The sequence below is a fragment of the Dendroctonus ponderosae genome, unplaced genomic scaffold, assembly GCF_020466585.1.
Source record: "Dendroctonus ponderosae isolate FM_Combo_2020 unplaced genomic scaffold, Dpon_F_20191213v2 Dpon_F_20191213_1, whole genome shotgun sequence".
Lineage (NCBI taxonomy): Eukaryota > Metazoa > Arthropoda > Insecta > Coleoptera > Curculionidae > Dendroctonus > Dendroctonus ponderosae.
The window spans coordinates 28,351,786-28,377,594 of NW_026017110.1; the positions used below are offsets into that span (position 1 = coordinate 28,351,786).

The 25,809-nt window shown below is 37.4% G+C and overlaps 1 protein-coding gene across 2 annotated transcripts in view; it reads left to right on the forward strand.

The window, feature by feature from the left end:
* LOC109541610 (transducin-like enhancer protein 4) overlaps positions 1 to 25,809 on the forward strand; it is a 143,158-nt gene that overhangs the window by 66,820 nt on the left and 50,529 nt on the right. Inside the window, exons 6-7 of one of the 2 annotated variants that reach the window (XM_048661019.1) lie at positions 15,747 to 15,975; positions 24,012 to 24,037. In XM_048661019.1, coding sequence (XP_048516976.1) covers positions 15,747 to 15,975; positions 24,012 to 24,037 — 255 coding nt within the window. The remainder of the gene's footprint in view (positions 1 to 15,746; positions 15,976 to 24,011; positions 24,038 to 25,809) is intronic. The other variant, XM_048661020.1, reaches the window with a different exon arrangement.

Below are 25,809 nucleotides of genomic sequence, written 5' to 3' on the forward strand. Positions count from 1 at the left end.
GTGTGTTTTAAAAGTCTACTTTTTCTTAGTTTCTTCTTTGTTTAGAGCACTTGACTTCGGCATCAGTCGCGTGATTTTCAGCTTATATATTTTCACTGTTTTTTCACAAGTTTTGTCATTTGCCTTTTGGCCAAAGTTTTGTACTTTTCACACATTCTGCGTCATGCGACGTTATATTTCTAATTCTCGCTACTTAGGGTTTGGATTGTTCTCTGTCTATTCTGTTGTTCATTTTTTTATTTCAATTTTCGTGATTTCCAGTTTACTTTATGCACATTTATTATGAATGTTGCCAGATTTAGTGTTTCTTATTGCAATTTTTTTTTCATCTTTATTCTGTTGTTTTATTCTCTCTCGCCTTCTTATTCTCTAGTTTGGTTCATTTGCTCAGTTATTGATCAGTCGTTTTAAATTGTCGACGTCCCATAAGTTTCTCTTTTCGCTTTGTGCTTAGTGCACTTGTTTACTGTATTTTTAGGATAATTTTTAATTAAATTTTCTCACTAGTTTTTCCTCGAGCTTTTGTCATTTGCTTTAATGCCAAAGCTTTGCACTTTTGACAGATTCTGCGTTATTTATTGTTATATTTCTAAATATAACAATTTAATATTTAGATTGTTTTGTATGCTTTGAAGTATGCTTTTGATACTGCTCATTTACCGATCCCATATTACTTTGCGCACGTTTTTTATGAAAAATTGTATATTTTTTGTGTCCTTACTTCCAATTTTTTTTCCTCAAATTTAAAATTTTTTCAAATTTTTTAAATCTCCATCCTGTGTCTAGTCCTTGTTTTTGTTAACCGTTTTTCTTCACTAAGTGTCTTTCATTTGCCCAGTTAATTAATTGATTATGGCTTTTAAAATGTCGACTTCCTCTTAGTTTCTCATTTTGCTCAGTACAATTGTTTACTGCATTTATAGCGTGCTTTTGACTTAATGTTCTTGAGCTGAACTTTTAACTTCACTATTTGTTCTACAAGCTTTTGTCGTTAGTTTTTATGTATGTCGTTAGTTTTTATGTTTTATGCTTTGTATTGTTTGTGTTATTTCCAAACTTCTTGTTGTTCTCTGTCTGGTGAGTCTCTTGTCTTTTCGATTATTATTTATTTCTATGCAAAACATGATGAAATTTTGCTTATTGCGACTTTATCCTTTACAGTTTTTTACCTTTTCCTTAATCTTGAAATGGCATGTTATTTATTTTATAATTGTTCTGTTGTTTATTTGAAGACTAAATTTCCCAGCAACCTACCACCCAGTTATTGTTTAATGAATTTTGATTTATTTTCTTTTATCGCATACTTGCATATTTGCTTTAGTCAATCATTCAGCTAATTGTCAGATGTCCATGGCCCCAGTGTTGCAATATCTGGAAATTTTTCCCAATAAACTAGAAATTTTCATGTGCTTGCACTCAGCACAATTTTGATTTTTTAGTCCTCTTTTGTTCAGTGTTGTCAGATTTAAAAAAATATTAAAAATGAAATAACGTAAATAATTATTGAGGACAGGTTTTAAAAATAGAAAAGTTGAAACTAAATGAACAAGTATGAAAAACAAACCAAGACTAAAAAGTACGATTTCTATGGGTGTTCGTAGTTGCCAAACGTTTACCATTTGCGTTAGAATTCCCAACCCTTGATGAAAACGTTGAGTTTTTGGTGAAGACTTGATGTAATTGAAAGCAAATATTGCATGAAAAGTGATGGAACGTCGTCGGAAAGTGGAAATGGGAAAAAGGCGACTGTAATTGCGATTTCCGTTTCCGCATTTCGTGAGAATGTTCATTGCTGCGGCCCGATTCCAAACTCGGTCACATCCTTCCAGTGCAAGCAACTTCACTATTAACAAGACAATTGTTCAGCAAACAGTCGTAAAAAGAACAGCTAAATTACCTGTGAAAGCTTCATTATTTCTAATAGCACTCGAGGGCGAGCGAATACATTTCGTCTCCGCTCTTTTATCTTCGTCTGAGCGCTTGTTTTAACACATCACTTACCTATTTAATAAATACGAAAGCCAGCCCAGAAGTAAATGTAATATTTGCCCAACAAATTGCTACGATCGGTGTTTGCTGTCGGCAAACTTTCCGACTAAAAACGGATCGCAAATAGAAAACACTTATGTTTATTGTACAGGAGGCGTGTTTGCAGTTCTAGTTTATTTTCCTCTGTTGAATCTAGTAATATACATCTGCATATTATATATGGTGAATGGGCCCACCACACACCGGTTGTCGTTGTGCCAGCTATTCAATCGTTTTCATTGTTTCAAGATTACTGACAGCAGTAAATTGGATGTATTGTTGCGATGTCTACTTTCTTTTCTTCATTAGTCATCAGCTCCACTTGTCTGGATTCAACTGGGTTTTATCGCCAAACAAACCACCAACTAATTCTTATCTCGCTATCTCGCCCGACTAATTGCTACTTTGCACGAAAGTTTTCTTCTAAAAATGGTTACTAAGCGCCTCGCAACTTGGTTTCTCAAAGGGCGATTTTGCAACTTTATTTATTTGCTGGGGCAGGAAAGAAAGAAAAACTGAGCAATATCGATTTTTAATGGATTCCTCGTTGGACGATTTTTTAGTAGTAGAACAAATACATTGAAATGACCAGAATTGGGAGAAATATTTCTGAAAAATTGTCCTGTTTTATTTTCAAGTCTGTTTTTAGCAAAATTTAGACTCATTTCTGGACGCAACGTGTCTTCGATTAGTTTCTTCACCCTGTTGTTTCGCTCTATACATTTTTTTCACTTAATTGACATTTAAATAATTTTCTGTCATATTTCTTAGGATATTTTATTGATTCGTTTCTCATATTCACTAGCCAATGTTTAGTTTGGAACTCATTGAGTTGATAAAACAGTGACGCAAAAACCTTGCGGGCGGCAAAACTTTTACAAATTTCTGGATTAATTGCCAAAAAAACTGAGAAAGAAAATCATTGCTCATCAAAGCTTGGCATTTGGACTGAGGCTGAAACCCAAGATCTGCTTTATTGATTTCTGAAATCCACATGGAAAAATTTGAACGAATATTCCAGAAATGTTTCTAAATTCCTAGGAAGTCATATGAATGAGCAGTGGTGCAGATCGCTTAGAACGGATGAAAACACTTCAGAATTCCCGAATTAATTGCGCATCAACTTCTGAAAATATTGAGGTGAAATTCGACATTCTGCTTTATCAGTATCAGAAATTAATTTGTTGATCTGGGCCCGGAGTGTCAAGAAAGCAGCCCTGGAAAAGAGCGATAAGTTTAGTGAAAATGACATTTTTTTTTAATTTCCCGAATTAATTCCAGAAGAACCCACGAAGAGAATTGAATCAAATTTGAACTGGGAGTAAAATAAGTCTGCATCTGCCGATTTCGGAAATTATTTTCAAAACTTTTTGATTGAAGGTCGCAGAAATTGGAATTTGAAGACAATGGCGCAAAAACCTTTAAAAAACTTGCAGCATCTCATAGTTTTGGACTTGATTGCAAAAGCATGGACTGAAATTCTGAATTCTACTTACAAGAAGCTTTCTTTATCGGTTGTGGAAACTCGAATGTTGAGGTCTGGGCTGAGTCTCAGTAAATAGGCGTTGGAAAACGACGTCAGTATCTTCTTCCGGAATTATTTCAAAAAAGCTAACAAAGTGAGCGGATTCAAATTTGAGACGGCGGTAACTCAGGGCTTAGGTAACTCAGGGCTTAGGTAACTCAGGAAATATTTGATTAAATACCACAGAAATGGGTTTCTGAAGACCTCAGTGACGCAAATTGGCTTTTTGATATTTGACCTGAACTTCAGGCAAACGAATCTGGAAAAGTGCGGAAAACATTTTTTCAAACCATCGGAATTAATTCCCAAACAACTGGCGCAATAAATCGATTCAAATTTGATTTGAGATCTCAATATTTTGCCCGAGAAGAAATGGTTTTCTGAACACAATCATGCAAACATCTTTGGAATCAATTGCAAAAGAAAGAGTCAAAGGAGTCGAGTCAAAATCGAATACGAAGGAATGTGAAGCTGATTTTTTCAGCTGCGGAAATCCAGTTGTTGATAAATGACTGGAAAACTGCGTAAATGGTTCAGGAAAGGAGGGGCACACAAATCCTTAAAAACGCCAACATTTTTTAAAACTCTCGGAATTAATTCCACACGAATGAGCAGCGGAAATTGAATCAGATTTAATATGGAAGCAACGTAAAGCTTGATTTACCAACACATCAGGTTTTCATAGGAAAATACCAATGAATAATCCAGAAATTCGCTTCTGAGTGCGATAATGCAAAAATATTGGCGAACCGAAATTTGTTCAAACTTTAGAATTAATAGCGCACGATGGATACAAAGTAGGCCAACCAGATTCTACGAGCAGCCAACAATCTGAAGCTGACAAAATCCAGTCTGAAAATCTGGTCGCTGATGTTTGACTGAAAGCTCACCAAACAGACTCTGGAAAAGAGCGGCAGAAAAATTGTAGAATACACCAACCTTTCTTCAAATTTTCGGAATTAATTGCAAAAAAACTGGCCGGGGAAATTGACTGAAATTTTACCGGGGGGTTTCGCAAGGCATACTTCACGTACCCATCAAGTTCCAGTCCAATCCAGAAATTGGCTTCTGAAGGCGATGATGCGAAAACCTTAGAAAACCGCAATTTGTCCAAACTTTAGAGGTAATTGCGCACGACGCAATACCTGAAGTAGCTGAACCCAATTCGAAGACCAAGTAATGATCTGAAGCTTACATAATCCAATCTGGAAAAGAGTGACACAAAAATTGTAAAAACCGGAAAATTATTTCAAATTTTCCAATTAATTTGAAAATAAGGGAAAATTGATTCAAGTCTGAGCTGGAAGTAACTAAAAGCTCTCTTTACCAACCGGAAAAATCCACATCAGAATATTCTATCGAGGGATCCACAAATTGGCCTTTGAAGACGGCGGTGCAAAACCGTTCAAAAAGCTGAAAACAGCGCACATTTTGGAAATGAATTGCGAAAAATCTGTCGAAGAGAATCGACCCAAACTTGACGACCGGGTAATATGAACTGGTCTATCAGGTCCGAGTATCGAGTTGTTGATATTTCGCCTCAGAATCGTAAAAGTGGCATCAGAAGGTTGTTTTCACAGACAGGCCGCAGACATCCTGAAGCAAGTAAACTGGTGATTATTGCTGTCAAGCTTCTGCAACTTTTCCAGTAAAAATTCTGTCAAGGTGTTTCTTTGTTTTGCTCTGCGTTCCCTTGAATGCCGTCGTTAATAACCTCGAATTATCCCAGCTGCACCGAATTTATCCATTCTTAAGCAGCAATTCAACGGTCTTCCTCAATTTGTCTTAATTGCATGGGAGCAATCCCGTCTCCCATTCGTTTTTCCTCTCGTTAGAGCGGCCGTATTGCCGTATTACTACGTACACGTCTTTATTCGCTTCATGGCATGCCATTTTCAGCTAAATGAAGCACAGTCTCTCTCCGTTACCCATCTCTCTGGGGATCTTTGCAAACACATTGATATTCAGCGGGGAGATCCTTCTGTATCAGGTTTGCACACTTCTTGTTTTGTTGGATTATCCTTACACAGTATGCATGGCTGCCTGAACACGGGGACGACATAAATTTACTCGACGCCGTTTTACATGGTTTATATTCGTGCCCGTTTAATGTTGCATCCTGCGGGAGGCAAACCGGGAGTTTCTCTTCCGTGTTAAGTAATAAATCTAATGCCTGCAAGATTCGATTTTTATTGTTACATGGACTGCGAAATTCATCAATGTTTTACCACAGCATTGGAGGAAAAAGAGTTAATGAAACGGGCTTTCAGGATGAACAGATTAGGTCTGGATAATTCAGTGAATTTTTAGGAGTTGAGCGCAAATGGCTGAGGCCCCAACCCAACGCACCGGCGCAGTAACTCAGTTCCGGCGCTGGGAAAATGTTGATGATTTTTTTTCTTTTTTTAGATTTATTTTAAACGCCATTTTTTAATAATATTTTTGAAACGTCTTCAAATTTCAGCATTTTCCAGTTTTAGCCAAGTCACTATTTCTTCTAAATGCTCAATTTTCTAAAGTTTCACTTAAAAATGCTGACAATCTTAAGGTATTTTCCGCGAACAATTATGAAATACATTTCGAATCCTTCTTTGTAAAAAGTTTTGAAATCCCTTTCCAGCTTCGAATTTAGAACAAAAATACAACAATTTGCTATCAAAAAACGAACAGAATAAGCGAAAGTTTATAACAGATTATTTGAAAATCTCGTCTCCTCCATTCCTCTGAAGACTGTAGAATTTGTTAAAAAATGTGCTTTTTTCGTTTTGACTGATTTTTTTTGCTTTACTTTCTACTCAAGAACGCTCTATTTTGTAGAGTTTCACTTAAAAATACTGACGATCTGGGGGACTTTTCGGCAAAAAATTGCACTTTTTTCAGTGTCGAATTCGGGACAAAAACGAAAATCAATTCGAACCGTTTTTTCCCGAAAACCATTAAGGTTTTCTCCAAAACCGATCACAAAACTAGAAGTTTTTAATCGAAAACGCAAAAAAGCATTATTTTCTGATGGTTCTATTCTTTTTGACAATAATGGGATGTTTTCAGCCAAAAATAACAAAATTAATTTTGCAGAAAATTCGCCTCCTTAACCGCTTTGGAAAAATGGTTGGAAAACTTTTTGCAGCTTCGAATTATGGAAGTTTTTTTGTAACGTTTTACTGTAAAATCCTGGCAAATTGAATCTGTTATGAAAAAACATGCAGAGATCGATTTTACAAGAAAACTCGTCGATTTTCTTTGGACTCAGTTCTTTTGCTGGAAAGGTCTAGATTACTTTTTTTTAGTTGTTTGAGCGAATTGGCAGATGGATGAACTGTTTGGCTGCCAATCATTAAATTCCTGGTTGTGTGGCACGAAATAAGTCAACTGAAACCCTCGCGCGTACTCCCATTCCCATCTGAGATCCCAGGCAGGTCGGCCATACTGCATACTAATTGGATTATCCCTGTCTCTCGAGCTCCGGGCTTTTTTAAATTCAGGAATAATCCGGCAATGGCCTTTGTTTCCGGGCTGAAGCGGCCACGGAAAATCGAACGTCAAATTAAAAATCGAGCGTCGATTTGCTCGTTTTCGAGGACTTTTTAAACGAATTTTCAGCCGATTGTTCGGCCGAGTTGTTCTCTCAAGTGCCGCGTGTTTAACAATTATTAATCGGGACATGCTCGACCATTCAATAAACAGCGGGCCAATTTTCGCTTTCGGGATAAAAAACGGGTCGAGTTTTCCTGGAAAGAATCGCATTGTTGAAACTAGGAACGATCAAAGTTGAGCGGAATTCAAACATTTGCACTTTGAGTGAGTGCGTGGGGGGTGCAGGCGGGGAACGTTTTCTTGATTTTTCAGCCGATTTCAATTCCACTACATTCTACACGCCCCTTTTGCGCTCCGAAACCGGAATATGAAATTCAGAAATGGAAAATAAAAGTAAATCGCACGGAACGGCGCCGCATAATGCAAACTTGTCTTTTTTCTCTTTGGGTGTCTTCAAATCAATTCGGCAAACATACGTCGAGTCGGTTTAACGGCTTGTTTTATTCCATTTTGGCACTCGGTTTGAGCTATTCGATCGACAAATGCGAACAACATTTCCAACTGTGAACTAAGTGATTCTTTGAACAATAACTTCCGCAGTTTAGGCGATGGAAAACTGCCAGAGTGGAAGTTTTCTAATGAGAGTTAAAGAAAACACTGGGGAAGTTTCACTGAGTTTCAGCGATCTGCTGCTTTTGTGGAATTTTTCGAAATGTGTTATGCAGGTTTAAACTAGAGCGACTGTTCCGTCCACATTGATGTTCAATGCCAGTTCATATACTGAATGGATGAAACTTTGGAAAAACTTCTGGTAAAACTTCACGTGATAGATTGCAGAATTTTTTTCAACTTCTGTTGACCTGGTCAGTTTGAAGAATTTCTCAAAAGTTACTCTGCTGGTTTAAATAAGAGCGACTGTTTTGTCCACCTTGACACTCAATGTACGTTAACTTTACCAGTGAAAGTTACACTGAAAGGATAACACTTTTAAAAACTTCTAGTGAAACGTCACATGATACATTGCAGAATTTTTGCCAACTTTTATCGACCTGCTCAGTTTGTAGAATTTTTCGAAATTTACTCTGCCGGCTTCAAGAGCAGCGACTGTTTTGTTCACCTTGATACTCAATGTACGATAACTTTACCAGTTCAGACACCGAAAGGATGAAACTTTGAAAAACTTCTAGCAAAACTTCACAAGAGCCACTGAAGAATTTTTGCCAACTTTCATCGACCTGCTCAGTTTGTAGAATTTTTCAAAATTGACTCTGCTGGTTTAAAGAAAAGCGACTGTTTTGTCCATTTTGATACTCAATGTAAGAGAACTTTACCAGTTCAGACACTGAAATGATGATACTTTTAAAAAGATACATTGCAGAATTTTGGCCAACTTTCATCGACCTGCTCAGTTTGTAGAATTTTTCGAAATTCACTCTGTTGGTTTAAATAAGACCGACTGTTTTGTCCCCCTTGACACTCAATGTACGTTAACTTTACCAGTTTCCATAATGAAATGATAAAACTTTCAAAAACTTCCAACCAAACTTCACGCGAGACAGTGTTGTTTCGTCAACTTTCATCGCCCTACTCAATTTGTAGAGTTTTTCAAAATTGACTGCAGGTATTGACTGATTATAAAATTGACTGCAAGACGAGCGATTAGTAAGCATAACTTCACCAGTCGGTATAACCAGATGACGAAATTTCCAGTTCCAACTACCTGCTGAATTAGTAGAATATTTCAAAATTCCACTCTGTTGATTCAAAGAGGATCTTTTTTCTTCCGCCTTCATAGTCAATGTAACATAACTTTATCAATTTCAACAATGAATCGATGAAACTTTCAAAAACTTCCAACAAAACTTCACACTAAACACTGTGAAAGTTTCGTCAGCTTTCATCGACTTGCTGAGGTGCTGGAATTTTTCAAAATTGGCTGCATTTTTAAGGAAGATCGAGTTTTCACCCACATTGATACTGTACACTGTTGAAACTGTTGTCTTTTTCGCCTACCTGCTGACTGCATAGATTTTCCAATTTGGGCCGCAGGTTTAAAGATGAGTGATCAGAAGCGCTCACCGTGCCGAGACCGAGTTAGGCGCCTGCGCTTTGTGCCCACTTTACATGACCATTAGGGACAAAAGACGGTCGCACCGCGTAACAAAATCAACAATACGGTCGATGGTTATAAAATAGAGGTAGCTGTGAGGCGGAGGAGCAACAAAAGAAGACACTCGAAAACAAATGTTCCGAGTTAATAAAACCCCGGGTAACTCCGCAAATATTTTACAATGGACTCGAATTTTCCCGACCAATCTCCGCAGTTGGACGGGCAAAACAATTTAGAGCGTGCAGACGGAATACGAAATCACGGCTTACTTGGATGAGCCACATAGGAGTATTTGAGCCCGGCTGGGAAACGTTCACATCCACTTATTTTACCTCAGAGTCGTTTCCATAGACGTGCGTCTCCATTTTTCCATTTTTACTCTCTTATTTAAAAAAATCACTACCGGAGAATGAGTTGACTGTAATGTGAAAATGTGCGGCCAGTTCTAGAGCACAGAGCTTGGAAGTAGATCAAAACGAGATTTGTTTCCAGTGGATCTTAAGGTCGGGCAGAGCCATCTGTTGTGCCCGTTCGGGAAATGTCAGTGTTTCTTTGTGTGTGAAGCTGTTAAAGAGATTTGTGAAGTTAATTCAACTGTTAAGGGACAAATTAGGGCTGATACATGCGACATAAACGCGTGTAAGTAGTCGGTAGTAAAACCAGAGACAGGAAAATTGCTGCCGAGCGCAATAAAAGTGCAACGTAGAGTTCGCTAATGCCGCGCAGCGACCAATTTCATCCGAGCTATTGCTTCATAAGTATTTTACGGTAAACTTACGAAAGCCGTAAAATATTAATACACTTTTCGTCCCCCCGGTGGAAAACTGCGGCCGGATCCGATCTCTTGGGAGTTTCGGCTCTGCCGCCGCCTAATCAACATTCCAATCACCTTTCGACTCTATCGGGCCCAATTCCCGACAGCCGAATTAGATGAAGTTGGCAAAGTTTCTTCCATACGGTTTCATTTCGATGTTAGTGTGTTTCCACGATTCCTGCCACTGTTACGAAATGACGGTCATCCAGCCGGGCACCCTAATAAGGATAACTGGACACCGCTTTGCTGGCGGTCCGGTGTTTGTAAACTTCCCTGCTCGCCGGGAGTTTGTTAATTACCATCGGGCGTAAATTTAATTTCGTCGATGTTAATTTTCCAATCCCGCAAACTATGTTTTCGAATGGAATGATGTCTATTTGCGCCGACGATATTTGATAATACACCGCTCGCTATTTTTCAACTGTTGGAAAGTTTGAATACCACACATTTAGGTTTCGAATCACGATACATTTTTACTCATATTTTCGGAGCAAAATGAGCTAAAGCCACGGTACACCACTGCGTACGGGCGTTTTCATGTAAAAAAAACAAATTTGTTCAAGGTTTTTTTTGTTTTTCGCGTTTGTTTGCTTCACCTTTTTTATTATATGCTGATTTTGAGTACATTTTGTTTGATTTTCTCACAGTTTCAGCCCTTTATTTGTTTTGGTCAATTTCGCTATAAAAGTTATTTTCGAAAGTAGGAAACTTCTGGTCTTGAGATGAGGCTTTAAAAATTGCTCAAGTTTTGAACTGAAAAAAGTCATGCTCTTTTCGTTACCATTGGCTCAAACATGACGCGACCTTCTTGCTCAGATCTGAGGAACAAACTGAGCTAAAGCGCTCATTTGGATAAAGGATTTAACAATACTGTGATAATAACTAGTGAAACCGCACTTGAGGAATACTAGCAGTTTTCACATAAAAAATGGTATCATTTTTTTTTTAGTTTCACGCGGTTTTGAAGAAATTGGCATTTATATTGAGATATCTCCCAAAACTGCTTGTTGTTCGGTTCAACAGAGAGGGTTTGGGTCGAATTTTGTCTGATTCTGCCGCGTTAATAAAAAAATCGTCAAATACGTGTAGACACAAGCAAAATAAAGACTTTATTTTCAAAAAATCCACGGTCGCAAACTGGGAAAGCTGAAATTTTGATTTTTTAACTATTTAGTTAATAATGAGTTTTATTTAACTGAAAAATTTTGGTGAATTTTCACACAGTCGACAACCGAAGCTGCAAATGGATAAAAGCACATTGAGCATTTCATTTTCAAAATTTCCTAATTAATCAACCAGCACAAATGAAAAAGTGCTCGTTTTTTTCGTTGAATGAAGAGGATTTGGGTCCATAAGCGCTGAAAGTTTCACTAATTTTTAATTATACCTGATTTGTCTCGCGTTAATAAAAAAATCGTCAAATAGACACAAGCATATAGTAAAGACTTTATTTTCAAAAATCCATGGTCGGAAACTGAGAAAGCTGAAATTTTGATTTTTTGACTGGTTAATAGAGAAAACTCGACACTTCAAACTCGGAACGTCTCATTGGACTGGAAAATTTCTGCGATTTTTCACACTATCGCGTATTGAACATGCAATTAAAAAAAGGATCTAAAAATCTCTAAAAGCTAGACAAATGGTCGTTATATCGTTTAAAAGAGAAAACTGGACTCTGTAAGTTCTAAAAATATCATTCAGTGAGCACCAAAAATTTTTAGGTTAAAAACGGTGGCAGAAAAAGAGGCGTCATTAATCCATAGCCAGAAAAAATGGCTCAAAAACTTACAAAATCTGCTCAATCAATACGTACATAGATACAAAATCAAAGTCATGCTCTTAGTGTGACCGTCGGTGCAAACATTACATCGATTTTTTGGTCATTTCACAGGAACTATCGGGGCTAGAAAGCTTCTTTTTGTACCAGTGGGCAGAAAATGAAATAACACAGTTCTTGCACAAACTAAAGTTTCAATACGTTGTTTGTGTTTTGTTCATATCTCATGAACCATTAGAAGTACACCTGTTGGTTTTTTTTTCGTTGGATCGAGAAATAAACACTTTGTACACTAGAGGGAACTCCGTTCAATAGTTCACTCAATAGTGAGATAAATTTTAATATCACACACAGAAAGTGACTAGTCGGTGTCATAATTTACCAGAATATGATCCACCTTTTAATTCACTTTCCAGACCAGTTTCTTCACTTTTTGGGGTGAAATAATCCGATTTTCCCAAAAACCCGAACGCACGCCATTCGCGAATAATCCTCAATAATTTAGAAGACCGACGACGACAAAAGAGATGCGCTCAAACGTAACAGAGACATCGCAAATCGTCTTAGCCGCGTCCACTTTCTGGAGTCGTCCGACCTTATTTTCCAGATCCGCGACATAAAGTGTTTGAATTTCCATTTCCACTGCAGCAGCCGGACAATCTTGTTGACGTTAAAGGCATGCGAATTTTATTCGGAATGTGGCATGGCTGGAATGCGAAATTTCGCAATGGAAATATCGATTCGGACCCGAACGACCCGCACTGAATTTAGTTGTTTAATTTTCTTTTGCCTTTGGCGATCACGCCCAGTTTCGTTTACCTCCGTAATATTGGAAATCCGGCGGCAAATTATCCGCTTGAGTGTAATTTAAGCGAACAATGTCGCTTTTCAAGCGACACTTGACATCGCCATTTTTCCATGTTCCATTGCTGACATGCCGGATGTTGAGTGTCTGCGCTCCATCTGCTCAATTCGATTTGCTTTGTTCAATTATCGGTGCCATTGGCAACGCATTTCATATAAATGTGGAGGATTTTTAACCGTTTCAGTCTCTAATCTTATAAATTGCGGGAATTTGAAAAAAAGGTTGTAAATCTGCGGGTGTTTCGCCAGCTAGAAAACTCACACCCTTCATTCATTTGTTAAGCTTCGAAACCACTCGGCTAGATTACGGTTTAGATTCGAGCCGAGGAAAAGAACGTAAATGGCCCGGATGAAAGACCACATTCGTTACTCAATAGCAAGCCCATTACTTGCTGAAAATGCCATCTTCCGGGCGAACACACCGAAAAATAACGAAGATAAATATTGGCAAATATCTAGAAATAAAATCCGGGCGAAGTTCGAAAGTTGAACGCATCATTAAGCAGCCAGAAACGAAGAGAAATGTTAAAAAGACGCCTGGTTTTTTCCGGGTTTTTTCTTGTTGGTTTAGAAATCGATAGTTTTCCGGCGAGGGGAGGTTAGTAACAAGCTGTCCGGAATCGCTCGTTGTTGCATATTTTTACATAAAATCGCTACCCTGGAAATGATAATGAACTTTCCGGATTAGTATTAGATGAAGCAGGCGAGCGGGAATTTCCCCGAAGTGTTCTCTCCCGGATTTAAATTCGCAGAAAACTCTCTTACAGGATTATCGACAAAGGAAAGAATCCTTTGTTATTCATGCGGCACCTTCGGCGAGAGATTTATAAAAAGGTGAATACGAAATTTGCTTTTTCTTTTCAGTTTTCTGCTCGCCTCGAATTTAAATTTTATTACATTAAAATATGGCGCCTAATAGAAAGCGTTTTGAATTTTAAAACGGTTACTTTCCTACCTTTTATCGAGCAAATATCCGGTAATTAAAGTGGAACTTCTTGAACGATTTCCCCCCCAATTTGGCCCAAGAAGTATGAACAGAAGCCACTTGAATCCATGCAGAAAAACGTCTTATAACCAACCGTGTTCTGTGCATTGAAGATGTGAATGCTTTGGAAATATTTCTCCCAATAAAACTTAAAATTTCCTCATTAAAAGCGTGATTACGAAAGCTTCGAATAGACAAGAGCGCAGTGAAGACTCTTTTTTTTAATTTTATAGTCGAAAACTTCAAATCTCGTCGTGTTTTTTCGATAAGTATTTAATACAGAAAATGTTGTACTATGAATTAAGAGTCTCACTTGACACAACATTTTCCAGGATTTTTCAGGATTTTGCCAAACAAGGAGCTGCAAATAGACAACACAGCATTGAACGTTTTATTTTCAAAAACTCCTAAAAAATAATCCCCTGAAAAGCTGAAAACGTGCTTGTTACCACCTCCATTAATAGCAAAGATTTGGCTCTATAAGCTCTGAAAATTTGACTCTTTCCCATGTTTTTTTTATTTTTTAAGGGGTTCTTCACATAGACACAAGCACAGTGATTTTTTTAAATTTGTAGGTTGGAAGCCGGAAAAGCTCAAACTGTGATTTTTAGACTGCTTAATGTAGAAAACGTGGCACTTGAAACTAGGAAAATACCATTTAATCGAAAATTTCTGCCACTTTTCACACTTGGAAAAGCGAAGCTGCAAATGGACAAAAGCGCACTGGATATTTTATTTTCAAAAATTTCTCATTAATAGACCAGAAAAGCTGAAAAAGTGCTCGTGATCTGCTATAATGGGCCGAATTTGGTTCCATAAATTCTGAAAGTTTTCCTAATTTCGCAATTTCCTCTGATTTCTCTATGATTAATAACAAAATATTCATAGGCACAAGCATAACCTGAAAAATTTATTTTTCAAAATTTTTGTATTAAGAAAGCAGGAAAACTGAAAATCTCTCGTTATCCCTTTTAATAGAGAATTTTGGCTCTATAAGCTCTGAAAAATTTTAGTCATTTTGCGATTTTTGCCACGTTAAATGCAAAATCTTCAAATAGACACGAGCACAGTCAACACCCTATTTTGGAAAAATCCTGACTCAAAAACCAGACAAATTTGAACTGTGCTTTCGACATTATTTACCCGAGAAAACTTGGCATGATCAACAGGACAAGTTTCATTTGATTGGACAACTTCTGCGATTTTTTTCGCATTGACAACTGGAGCTGCAAATAGACAACAGAGCATTGAACATTCCATTTTCAAAAGTTTCTAATTAAAAAACCAGATGTAGACAAATCGTCGTGGCACTATTTAATAGAAAGAAGAAATGATAAGTTCTAAAAACGTCATTCAGCTGAGGATTTTCTCTGAATTTTGTCACGTTGAAAAGTCAGGCTCTAACTAGACGAAGTCCACTGTCACACAGTGGACACCTGAATCTCAAAAAATTCTAGCTGAAAAGCCCTCAAAATTAGAGAGGCTCCGCTTAGCTCATATAATAACGAAAACTTGCCTCTACAAGCTGTAAGAAGCTCGATCAATTTCTTCCACTTGAATTAGATACGCACAACATTTAATAAATATCGGAGCCGCATATCAACAACAGCAGAGCGAATATTTTAGTTTCAAAAATTTCTCAGTTGAAAACGATAAAAGCTAAAGCCCCGATACTTTCCTCATTTAATAGAGGAAACCTGGATCTATAAACCGGGAAAGTGCTAGTAAATTGGCACTTTTCTCCGATTTTTCACGCATTTAAACCTTGCTGCAACACGACAAGTGTGAAGTGAGCACATTGTTGCAAAAAATTCCTAAGCAAGAACAACAAAAGCCAATAGGATTAGGTTAATTTAATAAGGAAAACTTGGCCCTGTAAATCTTGTTAAATAAAACTAAGCTGGTAATTTTTGGCTTGATTTTTACCAGAAAAGTTTACTTCATATTTAAATATTCCTAAGTAAAAATCCAACAATTCAGTTTAAACTGGGCAAACATTTCCTGAAGTTGCATCCAGGCGGCTGCAAAAAAAAATCAGAATTCAAGTTTGAAAAAAATAGATTTTGTTTTTTTTAAGTTTTAAGTGTTTAATTGTTCATTTTGTTTAAGCAACAGAGACCCGACCTGCCTCGTTTGCTACAACAGATGCATGCTCAGCTACCAGCGCACGCTGCGCCCCCAATTCCTATGATGCCCCATCCGAGCTTAGGGGGTGCACCCCCCAGCTCGGCTGCCGGAATTTTGGGGCTATCGGGGGCGATGCCCGCCCAACATTCGCTCAGCATGTTGGCAGCGAAACCCGACCTACACAGATCGGACGACGTCAAATCGAATAGTGGTAAGTCGGTGTTTTATTCACTTGATAAATCATATTTACCGAAAAGGGAAGTTCACTGTAGTGTGAAAAGCACTTGGGGATGAGAGCGAACGGTAATTCGATTTGTTTTATGCGGGCATTATCTGGAATGATAGCCGGTAGGGTTGGGCCCTCCTAAACACCCTTGAGCGTTCTGCGTCCCTTTGGAAGCTGGATAATCAAATGGTAAATCACGGATGTGATTGTTGAAGTCAAATGGGAATGATATTTGTTCTACCTGTTTGAAAAAATTGTTTAGACGTGAGCCGAAGGTTTTGAAGGCATAAGTACATCTTCTACAAGCTTGCCTTGAAATGCAATGAAATGGCAAAATTCCAAGTCTCTGCTTGTTCAGGTTTTAAAACCCTGGTTTTTTTTTGACGACTGTAAATTTTCGTCTTAGTCGCGCTTGGTTCTAATTTTGAACACTCTAAAAAATTAGTGTTTTATTTGATTGGGCTAAATTTTGGCGCAAAAGGAGAGTCATGTGTCTTTATTGTTCAGGTTTTAAGACCCTGGTTTTTGGACGACTGTGAGTTTTCGTCTTAGTCGCGCTTGGTTCTAATTTTTAACACTCTAAAAAATCAGTGTTTTATACGATTGGACTAAATTTTGGTGCAGAAGGAGAGTCATGTGTATTTATTGTTCAGGTTTTAAGACCCTGGTTTTTTGACGACTGTGAGTTTTCGTCTTAGTCGCGCTTGGGTCCTATTTTTAACACTCTCTAAAAAAAGTGTTTTAATTGATTGGGCTAAATTTTGGCGCAAAAGGAGAGTCATGTGTCGTTATGAAATGAGCAAAATTTCAAGTCGCTGCTTGTTCAGGTTTTAGAACCCTGGTTTTTTTTTACGACTTCTCTTTTTGACGTTTTTGTCTTAGCCGCGCTTGGGTCTAATTTTTAACATTCCCTGAAAAATCAGTGTTTTATACGATTGGACTAAATTTTGGCGCAGAATGAGAGCTATGCGTCTTTATTAAATAAACGAAATCCCAAGTCGCTCCTCGATCAGGTTTTGAAACCACGGATTTTTACTTGGCGGCTTTCCGTTTTCATTTTTGCCGTTCTTGACCCTAACTTTTAACACTGAAAAATCAGTTCTTTATCGGATTGGCCTATATTTCGCTCTAGAAAGAGAGTCGATTTTCTACTTGAATTCGGTGTGTCATTCGCAAGAAAAATCCATTAGCGCCTATTTAATGGCACACGTTTGACTGTATCGGACCGAAAACGAATCCCACTTTATTGGAACTAATAATATCGGCGAAATGGCCATTTAATTCGCGAAGCTTAATTGATTATTTAATTGCTGATTAATTTTTTGGTATAGTTTTATATGTTCTGATCGGTTACGCGCATTTAATGGCGCTTTTTCTATCAGGGGACTTTTTTATTGTTAATTTAATGACAATTAATTTTAAAAAGACTCAACATGGGTTTTTTGAAACGAGAAAACGTTTCTTTTGATGCGGTTTCGACCGGACGTTTTGCTTTCATATGCAGCAAACATTATCAAACGGGATGAGCAGAGGCCAAAAACGTCAAGAGAATGGAAATATACTGAGTGTTCTTGCCAGTGAACCGTCTCTGTTTCTCTGTCTTAAATTAGTGAGTTTACGAGCTTTTTCCCGGATGAAATATCTTTTATATAAGTTTTTTATTTAACCTGCTTTTTCATGCCGCTGAATTTTTCACTGTATACTTAAGGGTTTATCAGTGTTGAGCGTAAGTTTCAAATTTTTCAATGTTTTACTTGGATCGTTGTGTTTTTTTCAAGATTAGTGGAAGCAACTCAATAGACTCATTGGAAAGGAAGTTGAATAATTTCCAAAATGTCAACCTGCATATTGATGGTATTGCAATTTCTAGTGCAAATCTAAGGGTGTCTGCTTTCAATCTGTGAAACTTTCAAAGCGTTAGCTGCTCTACTTTTCATCTGGTGGAGTTTTAAAGGAAACTCGAGAACGTTTAAGGGGTTGTGTGTGAAGCAAAATCGAAAAATTTTCCAAAAATGAGCCTCATCATTAAGGGAGTCCCAATTTTTTCAAATAACTTGAGGGTGCTTGTTGTGTATTGTGAAAATGTTTCAAGCTTCTAGTTCCGTTAGTATGGATGCTGTACCGAATGGATTCACGAGCTCAACCTGCACGTTTGCGAGATTAATATGTTTTATGTACATTTAATGGTGGGTGAACTCCATTCTGTGAAAAATTGAGAGCTTTAAATGCGCGGTTTCAGAGGTTGTGAATTTTTGAATAAACCAGAGGCGTTTTAACTGGCACTGCAAAGCAGAGTTAAAAATTTAAAAAACTGTACCAAACTACATTTGCTCAGTTTAGAATTTTTCATGTGCATTTAAGGGTGTTTGTCTTCTTTTGTGTCAGAACCAAATTCAATATTGTGTCAAAAATCAACCTGATCAATGCTGAGGTTGCAATTTGTGCCATTAACTTAAGGGTGCTTGATTTATATAGGGACAATTTTTCAAAACTCTATCTTATCGTCCCCAGTTTGGGGACGATGTGATTTAAAAAAAAAACGTTTATAGAACTTTGGATATTTATGGCAAACCAGAATTCTGTAATTGATAAAGTTGCCAGTTTTTACTGTGCATTTAAGGGTGCTTGACTTCTCTTGTGTGAACATTTATACCCTTTACCTGCTCCACTTCGGACCTGATAAATTGGCGCAACTCAAGTAGTGATTGTGAAGTGAAATTGAACATGTTTTTTTAATCCAGCCGTTTATTGCTGAAATTGCCACTTTATCCATGCGTTTAACGGTGGGGGAACACTTTGGAAGCTCTCGCTGCATTATTTTGAACGCTGTACATTTTCTCGAAGTCACTTAAAAGATTCATTTATAAACCGGTAAAATTATCAAGAGTAAATCAAAGCGTCTACTGAAGAGTTACGATTTTTAATTTTTTAAGCATTTAAGGGTGCTTGCGCACTATTGATTGAACATTTCAATCGTCTAGCTGTTCTGCTGCCCAGAAATATAAACGGTTTTACTGTTAACTAAAATTCGAGATTTGGTCAAAAATCGATTTGGCTATTGATGGAAGTGCAATTTTTACTCTTCCTTTAAGGGTGTGTGCTGTTTTATTGTGGGAATTTTTCAAACCTTTAACTGCACTACTGCAGACACTATCAATTCGAGTATTTGAATGATTATGAAAATCAGTCCCTGCAATGTCGGGATTGTAATTTTAATAATGAGCTTAAGGGTGCTTGCTCTATGTGACAGCAGACTTTTAAAGGTGTAGCTACTTTAAAATCTTAAGAAGATAACCTGAAGAAACTCCAGAGATTCATTGTCAAGCCGAAGTCAGTATTTTTCTGGAATTCAACCTGCGTATTGGTGGAAATGCTAGATCTGCTAGAGAGTTAAGGGTGGCTGCTTTATGTTCTGAAAATGTTCTCATTATGTAGCTATCGTGTTTTGGACTTTGCGGTTTTTAAAAGTATTTTGTAAAATAACTGCAGATTTTCTTTGGAGAGCGAGTTTAGGACTGGAAAAAATGTATAAAATCTACTTCATAATGGACTTATGATTTGGACTATAAACTGCTATGAAATGACTATTTCGTAAATTAACTCCAGACTTCCATTGTAAACCGTAGTTTCGTATTAAAAAAAAACAGGAACCTTCCGAATGATGGATTTGTGGTTTCGACTGTAAGCTTAAGGTTGCTTGCTTCATATTGTGTGAAAACCATCAACTCTGCAGATGACAATTCTTCAAAAAATCTTCAAATTTCCATTGTAAAACATTGTTTCTGTTGCAAAAAACACGAACCGACCGAATGGTGGATTAACCTTACAATTAACGTTGCTTGCTCTATGTCGTGTGAACATTTCCACCCTCTAGCCGCCCGAGTTTGGAATTGATGGTAACTTGTCGAAAGTTGCGCTAGATGCTGTTTGAGGGCTGTTTCCCAGAGATAGAAACGAAAATTCCGCTAATTGTAAGTTGGGCAGCTAAATGTGCATCCTCCCCAATGTTAAGCGACTCCAAATTAATTATATCGCTCTCCAGCCATGGAGGTGCTATAAGCCCGACTCAATTAGCACGCCGGAGATATTCTGGAGAGTCAACGAGCTGTCAACAGACGAACCGACTTCCACAGGGAGGGAATTGGAGAAGAATTCAAATTGCCTGAAGGATTTCATTGGGATCGATGACGAGAAGTGTTTGATGGGGTGGAAAAAGTCTCCATTCCACGATATGGGGGAGCAGATAGAAAAAAATCGAAACCCAGCCAAACAAACGATTAAAGCGACGGTTGCCACAGTGGCGCAATGCAATCCAACCCTGTTATCCTGGATAAATCCCGGGTGCATTCCAGCCGTGTCTCCCGATTATTCTATAAGGAGTGCATTGGGGTGAAACAAGGAGTGCCTCGCTCTTTCCACAATGATTCTCCAGGTTGGCATGACAACATTCGAACGCTCGCTTTTCAATAGCGCCGCGACGTTCTTTGGGGGGTGCCCACCCTTAAGTTCCCCGGCCTCCTTTCGAAAGAACTCGAGCGAATTTATTCCGTGTTAAATGAGAAAAGGGCGATTTAATTGGTAGCTGGATGCGAAAAAAATGCGCCTTAACTGGATTGTTTGGAAAATGCTTTCAGCTGAAGACTGACTGAGTGAAGTGGACACAGTGAAGAATTATACATTGTTACACAGTGAAAGTCCCAAAAGAAAGGTCCAAGTTCAGCGAAGTTTTTTGGAAAAAAGCTCGAAACAGTCAATTTTTCGTTTCTTTCCAAACGCCTTTTTTAATGCTAGATTTATTTCTACAGGGTGGTTCAAAAATAATTTACGATCATCAACTTCATTTTTTCAATTAGTTAATACACAGCTGAATTTTACATGAATTTAGACATTCCTTCTGGGACTCACGGTATATTTATGCCATAAAAATTAATTAAACATTTCCTTTGCCTCTCCTTGCTGTAGGGTACAGGGTGTTGAAATTTTCCTACGCCAGATGTATAGAAGCAGATAATACGGATTAGTGCCTAAGTAAGTTAAATAGAAGATACAGCAATTTCGATCGGGTTTACTGGAAAATCCAGACTATTGAAGTGGAGCGGATTAGCAGAGCTTTTCTCTAGTTATGTTTTCCAAATATTTGCTAAATTGCTCAGAGTGCATGTGGAAAATCCAATTAAACTCAGCGCTTCACATAAAATATCAAATAAAATGCGTCTGAATTATGATTCTGCTACAGAAAAATGCACAAGCATTTCCTTGAAAAATCAAACAAACTTCTTCGTTCTGTTGCATTTTCGTCGCACTCCAAATTCAATTTTGGTTAATTCAAACTCCCGACTAAAAAACGGTTCTTTTAACTTAACAAGCGGAAGCAAAATGAGGAGAGCACAAAGACGAAAAAAAGTAATAGAGAAAAGAACAGACACGAACCGGAGTTTGGGGGCTAATTTGAAGTTCGAAAAGTGGTACAATAATTCTCCTTTTGCGTTAAATTTAGTTATTCCGCTCCATGATTTATGAATTAGACGGCTGGGACGTTGCGAAGGAACGACGCGAAGTGAAAAACTTTTAAATTGTGTCTCAAATTTATGTTCTATAAATTTTGCCGCCGAGAAACCGATAAATTCCCACGCCCTTGCACAGGACGGTTTCAATAAGCTCTCACTGGTATTGGCAGCTTGGAATTTGATTATGGCTTTATGGTGAGGTTTACTGCGAAATATCGCACCAAAACAGCCAAAAGAATCGCGGAAAGTTGTTGGGGAAAACTACCCCAAGACTGAGGGGAGTTTGACTAGGAAGGAGTGGCTTTCACGTCCACCAGCTCATTCTGCGTCCACAAGCCATTCAGTTCATTCTCTGCCTAATTAACAACGGTTCAATGCTTTAAATCGTCAATTCAAGATCAGAGTTTCGGGAGTTTGAGCGCATTAGAAAACGGGCGGTTTTGTACTCCGAAAACTTAAATTATCAACTTGAACATTTGGTTATTGAAGCCTGATGCGAGATTTCTCAATTTCTGTTGAAATCGGGTCGGTTTTGGCAATTTACTTCAAACATTTGCAGCTGAGATAAGTCTGCATTTTTTAGCTTACTTAAAGAGAAACGTTCGGTTTTATTGAAGGTTTTCGGGAAAAATGCGCAAATCTGGACATTTTTTCGAAATAGATTTAAATTATCTCCGATCGAAACTTGATTTCTTTATAGAGTTACCTGACTCATATCACTCTTTCTATAAGAGAGACGTCGTTTAGACGAGGAAGTTTCGGTTTCAGGTCATCCTCAGGGATTTTCTAGTCAAAATCTGGAATATTTTTTTAAACCAAATAAATTAAATTGAATCCATTCTACATTTAAGCCATTTAAAGAAAAAATGTGATTATTGAGAGCATCAAAAGATAAATTTCCAGCTTCCAAAACAAGGATTTTTCATGGAAAAATTTAAAACAGACGTTTTTCAAACTAGTCCAGATGGCAACAGCTCCAGATGGAATTCATATGATTTGTTTGAAGGTTCATTCAGTTTATCTCAGGAATTTTTCCAAAACAGGCAAAAGATGCCGACTTTTTAACCTTCTCAGGTATGGAGGAAAATGAAAAATATTGATCTTCAGAGAATAAGTTTTTACGTAGAGATTCTCCAGATGGTTTTGGAAAAATATACAACTAAACGTGTCCTTTAAACAGCTGCAACTAAATAAGTGGACTGTCTAGGAGAAAGAATTTGCTTGTGATCACTAAGTAAAGCAGCGTGTTGTATATTAGGAGAAAAGTCGGTTTTTTGACACTTTTTAAGGTTACCTATAAATTTAACGTTCTCGCGCCAATGGCAGGCATTTCAATAAAATTATTAACTTCTAATCTAAAGCGAGTAACAACAGGAAACTTCTACAGTCCATGAAACTTCCAGTCCAGACTCTTCATTAAAAATTCGTCAATTCTAACTTAGAGCAAGTAGCAACTTGAAACTTTCACATTAGATAAAAAACACTTTTACCTCAAAACCTTCGGAAATTTGTTGAAATTAGACCAGATGCTAATTTCGCAGCCTCTGTGAATGTTCATAATAAAATACTGGTTTACACAACTGTAGATTCGTCTCCTCATTAAAAAATTGTCACTTCCTACTTAGAACGAGTAGCAACTTGAAACTTTCACTTTAGATAAACCTTTATAAATTGTATTAAAATGCCGTCAGATGCTGATTTTTGCGCCTTTTGTAAATATTCATCTAAAAACTTAGGTTTTCACACAGCTGCAGACTTTATTAAAAAGTCGCCACTTCTAACCTAGAGCGAGTAGCAACTTGAAACTTTCAAATTATATAAAAAACACTTGGATCTGAAAACCTTAATAATTTCATTGAAATCACTTCGAATGCTAATTCTTGCCTTTTCGCGACATTCCAATAAAAAATGCCAGCTTCTAATATAGAGCATGTAGCAACTTATGTTCACAGACTATAAAAGAGACTCGGCTCTTAAACCTCCGAGATCATTCGTATAAGTTGCCGATTTTTGTTTTATTTCGGAATGTTGATTCAAAAATTATAACTTATACGCCACTGCAGGCTCTTCAATAAAAATTCCTAGCTTATATTTTCGAACGAGCAGCAACTTGACGCTTTCAGATCTTGAATATGAAACCCCTAAAAATTGTATTCAGATCGCATCTTTATGCGCCTTAAAACACCCATACCACATCTACCACACACCCATAAAAATTGTAGCTTCTAATCAAGAGCAAGTAGAGCTTTGGAATTTTCTCAGTCTACCAGACACTTAAAACTGAAAGAGTTCATGTAAAGCGCCTCAGAAGCAATTTTTTACCCTTTTTGCAAATGGTGCAATCGTTCATATCACCGTATAGTTTGGTCGAAAAGTGAAATTAACCAAAGCAGCATAAAATTGAGTAAGTGACAACTTACCAGAACGGATGGTCTAAATAATAAGCCAAAAAAATTGGGCATTTCTTCAACAATTGTCATCCTTCAAGTTACTAATATCTGATTTTTTTTCCAGGAATGAACTCAAATGAAGAGCGACATGTAAGTAGAAATTCTTTAGCAATTTTACGCGCTAATCAATCAAATAATGGAAAATCCATTAACTTTCCCATCTTTCACGTGTAGGTACTAAACTGGTAGCACAGTTACGTGTATGGGATAAAACTTATTGGGAATTTTTCTGTTTTCTATGGCCTAACATGAGGCTTTTATTCAATTCGCATTTCGTATTAATTGCGGGCTACTAATCGGGCCGTTATTTCCACATCGAAAACAGCACCCTTACAAGAGCGATTTTCCTCACAAGTGTTTTAGCCCGAACATTTTTGCTCATAATCCGCTGCCCCTCGGAAACCGGGCACAAATTTTGACATTGTCATAATTTAATCCCCGGCTCCCGACAGTTCATAACTTCTTTTTTTTCGTTCGCACGGCAAAACTAATTACCAACTATAAAACTCGCAGTCGGCAAAATAATCGCCGAGTTTAACAGTTGGGATTTCCACAATAATTTAGAAAGTCGTCCATTTGCTGGAGTAGAAAATCGCTTTTCCTTATGATTGTTGCATGGGAATTAAGAAACAGTTTCTGGTGAACCACAGTTATCAAAAATGTAGTTAGTAAAAATTTAATTTTTGCCAATTTTCTGGCTTACGACCCTGTGCGCCACCCCTGTTGTAAATTCCATTAAGGGAGAAAAACAAAGAACGGCCCTTATTACTCATCGCTTAGCCGGTCTGGGACGGAATTAGTTTTGAAGTTCAGTTCGCAAATAAATTAAGAGCTGTAATTATTTTTACTCCCGGCTTGTTTCCTCGTTTCCTTCATATTTCGAAGCGGATTATTGTTTGTTCTCTTTCATTTTTTCTCCATTTGAAACGACGATTTTCCAGTGAAATTGCGACCTGAAGGCAATTAATAAGCACTGATTAATTGATTTCAATCAGCAGAACCGATAGTTTTGAATTGCCTCTTTTCAGCTATTTAATGTAGCGAGGAATTTATATAGAAGTATTAATATACACGAGAGGAGGAAACTTTAAAGCGTCCTCATTCGTGCTCGATACATAAATTATTAGCTAAGTAGGTATATGGAGACGGAATCGATAAATAATCACATTCAGATTGATGCAGCTAACGAGCTAAATACCCTATTAGTATTGCGGCTTTTAATGCAATTATTGGACGAGCAGGACGGAAATAATCGAAAATAGTTATGCAAAGCTAAACAAAGTAATCGTTGAATAATTAATTCGAAAATTATTAATAATAAAGTTACCGGTTAACGCTTTTCAATTAACATAATTTACCTTGTGCGGCAAATCAAGCGGATTCGCTCACCCAAAATCCCATTATTAAAGCAGAGCGTATTTGTTATTGATTTATTGTTGTTGATATCATTATTAGACGATTTGATGCGCATTTTCTCTATGGTTTAGTCGGTGTGGCAACTATTTGCCACACAATGCGTTAATTCGGTTTGTTTCTATTGATTTTACTGCCCGCAAGGGTTTGAGGGTGTGCAAAAAATGACTGAAGCTAAACTCTTCAATATGAAAGAATGAAAGCACACCGTAGGGCGTAGTTAACAGCACCTTTAAATGGTTGTAACGACCTATTAACTTTAGTTTTAATTATAAAGTTGCTCTAATGAAAAACTCCAATTATAAGCGTCTGGTTCGGAAGCAGAAATGTTTGATGTGTAATTTAAAACATGTTTATCTACTTCCAACAGCTTATTCTGGAAGTTTCCCAGTCTGGAATGCACCTTGAAATTGCTAGAAATTCTTCCCGAAGAAAGACCAATTTCTATG